At 34.6% G+C, this 9,382-nt stretch overlaps 1 protein-coding gene across 3 annotated transcripts; it reads right to left on the reverse strand.

The window, feature by feature from the left end:
- Positions 1–477: 477 nt before the first annotated feature.
- Positions 478–9,104, reverse strand: LOC8265101 (zinc protease PQQL-like). 3 transcript variants are annotated; one of them, XM_015716328.3, is made up of 21 exons: positions 8,749–9,104; positions 8,411–8,657; positions 8,168–8,293; positions 7,870–8,007; positions 7,555–7,689; positions 7,195–7,452; positions 6,984–7,121; positions 6,816–6,885; positions 6,506–6,719; positions 5,648–5,753; positions 4,931–5,164; positions 4,026–4,190; positions 3,784–3,933; positions 3,612–3,703; positions 3,238–3,319; positions 3,021–3,104; positions 2,824–2,940; positions 2,603–2,713; positions 1,858–1,938; positions 1,271–1,465; positions 478–956 (listed from the first exon to the last, which is right to left on the reverse strand). In XM_015716328.3, exons 1-21 carry the CDS (start codon positions 8,955–8,957, stop codon positions 879–881), a joined length of 3,030 nt encoding a protein of 1,009 aa, XP_015571814.1. In that variant the 5' UTR covers positions 8,958–9,104; the 3' UTR covers positions 478–878. The 3 variants fall into 3 exon arrangements, with proteins under 3 accessions (XP_015571814.1, XP_015571815.1, XP_015571816.1); XM_015716329.3 differs by having other exon boundaries at positions 8,411–8,652; positions 8,749–8,890; XM_015716330.3 differs by having other exon boundaries at positions 8,411–8,670; positions 8,749–8,887.
- Positions 9,105–9,382: the final 278 nt, after the last annotated feature.

Below are 9,382 nucleotides of genomic sequence, written 5' to 3' on the forward strand. Positions count from 1 at the left end.
AAATCATTGCCAAATATATAATTAGTTTTTTCTTTCTTCAAATTTCGATCAACTGCGATGATGCTTACAATAAATAATTCTATTAAGATAATGTAACAGTTATAGACGGTGTCTCAATATAAATGTATTTGATAGATTATAGTGTAATGATTGCCATAGAAAAGTATAGAAAACAGAGCACAAGCTTTAAAGTGCAGAACTCTAAACTATAGGGTGTTAGTGCGAGTTTTTGCCCAAAGTAAAACTTTGAAACCCTAGAAAATGATTTATAGGTTTAAAACACAAGATTGATTAATATCCCTTTTTGTTCACAAAACTAGCATTCCACCAGAATCAGTTGCATCATAAAATCTTATCCACCCAATCTAGATCATGTGCAATTTATCTCCATTAATGCACATCGATACGTTACCATTCAACAAGAAGACGGGAATTCTTTGCAGCTTGCAAATAAAAGAAAGTAAAAGAAAATTCTCCTTAGCCAGAAACACAATTTCATTGTTGCAATGGAATACTAGGAATCTGTGGTAAATGTTCCTAATCGATCACAGTACAAGTATATTGTTTACAATGTATTTCTAGAATATATAAAATAAATCACTAATGGAAATAATGTTACACTTGCACCACATAAGAAAGTGAAGGAAGATAAAGGAACGAAGAATTGAAGAATGATGATACACTGACCAGACCTAGATGATTATTACGCAATAGGCCCATGTATAATTCTAAATGCTTCCCCTATAGTTTTGGTGATTTTTATTTTCCATCAAACGTTTAATCTAATTTATTTTATGAAATCGTTAACATATAATTCTAAACTTGTATCCAAATCTCCGTTTTCCCAAGTATATGAACCTCTGCTACAGAAAAACCTCCTAAGATCTTAGAGAACTTCTTGAATATCTCCAGAAAGTGAGAGCCAAAACGGTACAACCAGCAATGCTTGCTATAATCTGCCAACACCAATATAGGAATGTGTTAACACCTAATGCATTTTTTAGGGAGGAAAGGAAAAGGCATCTTGATCAGAACCATAAGGTACTTCAACAGTTTCTGCAAATTTCTTTCATTTCCAAAACATGGACTTCTAAATTACTAAGTCTAGTTCCCAGCTTAATATAAAAAATTATGTACCACCTCCTTGAAAGGTGTTAATATAAATCGCAGAAGTTTAAAATCAAACATAATCTCAAATCACTGAAATGCCAAAAATCCATTATGGAAATGTACACTGGAAATGGCAATGAGAAAACCAGAACATGCTCACCTTGGCATCTCTGGCATAACTAGTCCGAGTAGATTGGAAGAATGACCTCAGCAACTGAATGCGGGATGTCTGAGGCATTAGAATGACTGCAGTGTACTGTTTTTTGCAAGGACAAGGCAGTATTCTTTGCAGTGTCAACTGCACTGCTGATGTTGTAAGGGATTGTCTAACATTAGACCTTCCTTCATCTTGAATCTGCATCAGAAAATAAGATTATGATAACCAAAGCATAGGGAATTATGGAGACAAGTGCTGCAAGTTCTCTATGTTTCCACAATGTTTACTGCCCCCATCAGTAGCTACTTTGCTCTGATTATGGAACTTCACAAGTAATTCCACTATGGATTATCACATACAGGGCTAACAAATTATTTGAGTACCTAGCTACATGTAAATGCATACTAATGGTTATTAAAATCTAAATTCAGACAAAATGCTTTATGCACGCTGCACCAAGTTATTGGTTAATGCACACTACAGAACTCGTGTTTATAGTCTAGAGTTGCATCAACATTTAAAGTTGATAAGGAAAAAATACAAAAAGGTTCCAGTGTAGATTTGTAAAAAAGCACAGATAGGCAACCAACCTCAAAGGCTGTGCCCAATTCACCATTGTAGATCCTTGACTGGTAACTGCGTAAAATCCTCTCTAGCCAGTAGAAGTTCTCCTGAAAGATAAATAGAAAAACAGCAGTATGTTAAAGAAGTGTAAATTTTAATATTAACTTCTCGCATCTGTAAACTGTATACTGTAAGATCAACAATGCACAAATAAGAAGAAGAAAGTTAAGAATTTGTTTACTTGAAGAAATCTTTTCCTATTCTCATTTTCTAATTCTTAAGGAAAATGAAAAATTTTCAATTTCATAAAAAATTTGTAAAACATGTTTACTTGCTATTATATAAAAAAATTGTTCTTTTTTTTATTTAGGTAATATTTTAAATTTAAAGGATAAACTTGGAATAAATAAAGCAAAAACTCCTTGTTTTCATTTGATAACAAGTGACTTTTTATTTAAAGAAAAACATAGAAAACATATTAAAGCTTGTTTTCCAAAGTTTAGTTATAATTTAAAAAACATCAAAAACTGTTTTCTATTTTCATTTAAGAAATTAATACAAGTAAACATAAAATTATATTTTCTGTTTTCATTTGAAAAATTTTCTACAAAAGTGATATAGTTTTCTGCGAGTAAACACACCCTAAGAGTTTGGAACTATAGGATAAAAGAAAGATTTGCAAATTTCTTTTCCACATCATCTGGATAACCAAATGGGAAGTTAATGGCTGATTCGCTGCATCATTAGAGTTACTCAAAAGAAAAACTTAACCTGCAGTCCATTTTCATGGGCCCTTTGCTCAAGTTCAAGTACAGTCAAGACATCCTGATCTTTAGGTCCTTCCTCTTGAAGCCGTAATATTTCATCCAAAGCCAAATCAACCTATTTAGAAGTATAGCACAATAAGAAAAAGAAAAACTGATCGGCTCGACTAAAGAAATTAAAATTAAAAAGAATGGCAAAAATACAATTAGAAAGCAAAAGCTGCCTACCAGTTTCGAGGAGATTCCAGGATCACAAGAAAAATTTATGCTAATGTCACCACGTATATCACCAGTCCGGGAAGGTCTATTACCACCGAGGAATACTGATACACCAGCAGAATATATCTGCAGCCCAGAGGTAAATATAGATCCATCCCAGCAAACCATTTAATTAAATTATCAAATAGAGCATCTATGAGACATACCTGCCCATGCTTGAAACGTAGAACTTGCATAATTTTTGTTTCAAGAAGTTTGCTCAAGAAGCCAATCCGATGAATCTCTTCTACCTGTCAATTAAATTTTTCCCACAAAAAGAAATGAAAAAACATACAACTCCAATATTCAGCAATATGAAACATGAAAGTACAAATGGCAGTCTATATGAGTTATCAATTTATAGATTACAACACAGCCACAAACCATTGTCCCATTCTTCAGCACCACAGGAAAGCTTAGCTGAACTGAACACTGTGCTTCCACCATGGGGCTTCGGACCACTTCTCTACAAGGATATCAATTGCATTAGAACGCATTTGAATCCCAATAGAAATACATGTGCTCACAGGCACAAAGATACATGTCTTAGGGTCAGATATTGAGGAAGTGGCATGAAAAAGAAAATTAACAAAATTGACTGTTCAATCAAGGGAGTGAGAGAGCACTCATAGGTTATATATATATTTATTAAACAAGGTTAATCTACCTTTGAGCAGTTGGTCCACCCAAGTATCACTTATCTGAACCATCTATCATTTTTTTTCTATGACCACTATTTTATATGATAAAATAGCTACCTTATTATGCTTGTAGGAAAAGTAAATGGCAAGCCTTTGAGATCATCCCGGTTAAAGTGGAGAATAGGTTCGGAAGGTTTTGGAATTCCACCCTGCATGGTGAATCAAAGCACAAGTCAAATTAATATTTAACAACTTGATATTCACAAAGCTAAAAGGATTATCAACTCACCAAATACTGCAAAATCAGAGGAACTGCAATGGTGGGATCAAGATTCCCAACAATCACAACTGTAAAAGTTGAAGGATCCTTAAAGCAGCTATTAAAATATTCACAGGCTTTCATTGGATCAACTTTCTGCAGATCATTAATTCTAATAGGCTGCAAAATCAAAGAGTAACACCCAAGTTATACGCAAGGAAAATACATCTTGATAGTGAGAGTGAGCCTAAAACAAGAAAAGTTCGGCATACCCTAAAAAAATAGGAGTTCCCATAGTTCAGCTCCTTAACTCGGTCTGCAAAAGCAGTATAAGGATCTCTTTCTTGAGCACGAACTGCTTCCTCTGCCATTTGCATCACTATTTTAACATCTTCTTCTCCAGGTGTTACATTTGTCGTAAACAGTTGGTAGACAAGCTGTGAAATTTAAATAGAAACAGGGTAAGACACCCTTCTGTGCTGGTTAAAGATGAAAAATAGAACAGCGATGGCTATCTTTAGCAATTCTTTAAAGACAAAAAATTTACACATCAAGTTTGGTGAATCAGAATTGCATACTGTCAATGGAAGGAGAGTATAAGTTCATTTCTAGCTTTTGATTGTAAGATACACATTTAATTGCTGATATATCAAAATACTCTCCAGTATCTTACCAGCCTAAGCTTCTTATAGGCTATTCAAGTCCCACCAAACATTAAATAAAAGAGGATGAGTAGTGAACTGTTAATAAAACTATGCCCATCTTCTATCCGCGAAAAAAATAAGATGTTCATATTTCCAATCACAATTATGGGTCAACAGGTGATAATGGAAGAAATTTTGATTTGCCACATGTAATGCACAGCCACCTCTCCACCCACATCAAATGACTGATTCAACATGGAGGTCCTACAAGCACATTAAACCACTTGAATTGTGAAGGGAGTGAAGGCATATAGTGGTGTATCAGGTGGCTTTAGCTGTGTGTGATCTGATCATGTCCAGAAAATCCTCCGCCCAAAGAAAAAAACCAAAAATTGATGGTCAACAAATAATTGTAAACAAAAATGACTATCTTTTTGTGATATGCAGATCCACCATGAGAGAATGCTGTTATCCTCCATCATAGGCATAATAAAGAACGATGCCATAAACATGGTAACTTATTGAAAACAAACCTGTAAAGCTGTTTCCAGATCTGAAGGTGAACAATCTCCTGAAAAAGTTCTCATGTATGCTCCAAGCTTTGTACCAACTTCAACTCTCTTACCAGCAAGCATATCCATGAGAACTGGTGGCCTATAACCAAATACACCAATTTCTCCAGCAATGGTTGATCCCATGGAGCATGAAAAGTAATCACTTTCTGGGATTTCAGATAGACCACCATATGAGAATCCTGTAAAAAGAACCTGTTGAAACAAGTGGTTGGAAATAATTAAACAGACTGCATGTAACAGGATACTCAATATAGTCATTATTCATTTTCACATCAAATAAGATGCATCTATTATCGTGGAAATTAATTATTGGTTATCATGCATTCATTAATCTGAGTATTGTTTCCTTTCCAAAGCTTGCATATGAACAGCTATCAAATCTAATTTAGATAATCAGCCTGCACCCCCTCTGTATAACATGAAAAAGATAAGTATTCATTTGTACCCAATAAACTTTAGCAGTTTAATGCTGATTTTTTTTCCACTCTAACAATCTCCTTCATCTCTAACACTAAAGGCTACAAAATGATGACATGATATGTTTCTGAAAATAAAAGTTTCATAGTTAGAGAGCCACAGGCCAAAACTGCTACAATATAGAGTTTCTTATTGAAAATTGCTACAGCAATGCTACAGAAGTTCAAAGTTTAGCTAGCAATAGATATTAATTTATACCTGATCATCAAGGAAGTCCGTACATTTATAGCAAATTCGCATGCCATTTGATAGGATTAATTCAGAAGCCCCAATGTTTGAATATTCAAGCTGATGCAGGACACTCCTGTTAAGTTCAGATGAATGTAATGAAATCATAAAACCAATCTCTTTATGCAACATGAGGTCTCAAAAGAAGCTACACTTGGCTAGCAATGATTGTTAATGCATGTAGGAATATCTCGATGCATGAATTAGAATATTTCATATATTGAAAAAGAATATTAAGTCAAATCAAACAGAGGCAAGCAGAAGCAATAAATTAATGCAGATGGAAGTTCTAGTAGGGAAACATGAGAATATTAGTACATAAGCTGACAAAACAACACTTTCCCAGGACATGATCTCGAAATGGAAAATTGACCATGTCCAGGATTAATTTAGCTTATGATTTGCAAACCTACATCATATAGTATATCTAATGACAAAAGTGTGGACGGAGATGGTAAAGACGATGAAACTTAAGGAAGTGTAGAAAAAAGTAAAAGTTGTTATTAAGTATTAACTAAACAAGAGTACACCTCGCAAAGTTGTTACAAGTGATTCTGAAAATTCTTTTTCCTTTTTCTGTATTATAAGCTGTATCTCAACAGATCGAAAAGACAAAGCGAAAAAGTCACACTCAAGATAGGGAAACCAACCCCACTGGGGTAATATCAAAAGAGAAAAATTACCCAGAAGAGGAAAGAAACAACAGATTGATACATTTGCGAAGATACTTTGACATGAATGTGTAGTGGGGAGGAGAGTGTGGGCAGGGGGATGAGGGCCAGAGAGATTAGCATATTGTACAAAGTGAAATGAAACTTGAACATTTACCCTGGATTTGGCTTTGTAGCAACAATTTCCTCTGGAATGTTCTCATCATCCCAAGGAGAAATGCTTCCTTCTGCCTCGAGAGCATTTATTTTCAGTAGCACTTTTTTCAAATCATCAACTGTAGCAGAAGCTTGAGGTTCAATTGTCTTTATGACACAGCTACATGATGTTTGTAACTTTTCTGAGTATTTGGATACTTCCAGTGCCGATATTTCTATACAAATATAAGTCATGGTAGGAGCATTCAAACTATTGTGTTATAATAATATTCATAACCAGGAGATCTACACATGCAGTAATAGGTACTCACGAGGTAGAATCGTTTTTTGAAGTTGAGCCTCATACTCAATCCCAACTACCGGTTCATTTCGAAGAAAATGCTGCAAAATGAAATGGAAAAATAATAATTTGACCTCATTCATTAAAATGTCCAAATTGATCATTGGAAACTGACAAGGAAGCTATGACATCAATTTACTTGTAAATATTCATCACGCAAGTTGGTTGATTGCATTTGATCACGCTCCAGATAGGCAGATTCAATTTCTGCCATTAGTAAAGCTCGAACAATTGATATTTCACGTTCTGAAAAACCATGTAATCGCACTCTTGCAACCTAAAACATAATATAGTTGTGAATAAAATCAAAAAACAACAAAGAAAAAGCATAAAATCAAATGAAGACACACCTCAAGAAGCATTGATTCTAGGGCCTCTAGAGTGCCTTTTTCTTTACAGGCTGAAGTCATTATACAGGCCTTCAATGGATGAACTAGAGCATCTGCTGCAGCTGAGCAAGAGAAGTAGGGTGGATCCTTTCTACGAGATAATTTAAAGAATCTCTGGTTTAGAGCATAGAGAAACATGGATTCTAGAAGCATATCCTTGTAATCCTTCACTGTCTTCAGCTCATCCACTGGCATCTTATAGCTAATCATGACTGCAGACTGCCACAAGCCAACAAGGACAACAGTATTAAATTTATGTAACTTCACTATTGGAGTAGATTTCTTTGAAATTCACAAATTAAGTTTTCAAGTTGCACTAACCCCAGCAGCTTCAGATTCAACAAAACATGAAAAGCGTGGTTCCTCATGAGATGGAACTTGAAATACTGGAATCTGTGGAGGATCCCGTTCTGAAACTTTCTGACCGAAATGCATCTTTATTAACTCAACTACACTCTAAACGAAGAAAAAGAAGAAGAGAAAGAACAGGAAAAAGGGGGTATCAGATATCATGGAAATTCTCAAGTAAAACACAAATTTAAAATCCCAGGGGCAATAGAGGTTATGAGAAATTATAAAAGAATATTGAGTAGGAAAACTTGTTTAAATTGCATAAATAAATGAGCATATTCAAACCTTGGTATCAGAAAAATCTCCAACCGCTATCACTGCCATATTATGCAAATGGTACCATTTCCTGTAGAACTGCTTTACAGTTTCAGCAGAAACTGTCCGAATCACTTTCTCTAATCCAATTGGTAATCGATCAGCATACTGCAAGAAAATGAGAATTTGAAAACAACATGAATACAATGTGCCCCTCATAGTTAGGAATCACAAAATGACAAGGAAAAACAACTAGGACTTAGCTCACTAATGAACCTAGAAAATGCATTTATCACGATGACTAGATAATGATTCAACAAAACAGTACCTTAGAACCCTCCATCATGAGAACCCAATGAGCGTCCTGCATTCTTCCACTAGCATTCCTATTCCCTCTATACTCTTCCATAACAGCTCCTCTTTCTTTCTCTAAATCATCTTTAGAAACCCTAACCTAGAAAGATTTGCATAATCACACCGCACATACTATTACACTAATATAAAAGTAAACAAGCATTTACACATTATCCAACTGAAAAAAATAAAATAAAGCAATAACTTAATATAATACCTCAGTACTAAACTCAGCCATAACTGAAATAGCCTGAGACAACAATTCAGGTTTATCAACAGGCACAAAAAGCTCATATACAGTTTCATCAGCAGAAGTAACAGCATTTTGACAAGCACCAAACTCAGCTCCAATACTCTCGAGAAACTTAACAATATCATGATTCGTATATTTTTTCGTCGCGCTAAATGCGAGATGCTCTACTATGTGTGCAACTCCACGCTCCTCTTCCTCTTCCAAAACTGAGCTGTCACAAATTCCTAACCAATCAATAACTTAAGTTGTAAGATTTGAATACTTTTTCTTTTAGTTTTTGTAAAATTTTTAACTGGTATTACCCGGCCTTGACGGCGAGAGCGAGAGCAGCACGCATTCGAGGCTTGGAGTTAAGGCGGACGTAGTAAAAGAGGCCGTTATCGAGACGGCCGTACTCAGCGCCGAAAGGTTCACCTTCTAGAACTTGGTCTAGGTCGATGTTGACCAGTTTTAGTGACCGGAATCTATGTTTCTTCGCGATCTGTGATGTCTCCGATGGTAGCAAATCCATTTCTGTATCTCTCGATTTCCTTTTTCCGGGAAATGTCTTTGTCTGTTATAAATAATTTTTAATTCATTTCACAAGAGAAGGAGATATAAGATGTTTTTTAATCAAAAGTAACGGTATGGCAGTTTATTACCTTTTTTGTTTGTTTGTTTGTTTTAATTACTATTTTATATTGAGGTGCTGCTGGACCAACTCTACTGAAACATATATCTTATCTTTTGTTTGGTTGAACGAGGGAACAGTTTGCCAAAGATGAGAATTCAATTCGGCTGGGATTATTAATTAAATTATGATATTTATATTTTTTAATTATTTTATTTAATTATTTTAAAATTTTAAAATAAATATCTATATTTTTAATTTATTTTTAAAAATACTTTCTAGTAAAAAATTTAAAATTTTACAGCTAGAAAAATGACGTGGTAAAT

The sequence above is a fragment of the Ricinus communis genome, chromosome 3 (assembly GCF_019578655.1).
Source record: "Ricinus communis isolate WT05 ecotype wild-type chromosome 3, ASM1957865v1, whole genome shotgun sequence".
In the NCBI taxonomy this organism is placed as follows: domain Eukaryota; kingdom Viridiplantae; phylum Streptophyta; class Magnoliopsida; order Malpighiales; family Euphorbiaceae; genus Ricinus; species Ricinus communis.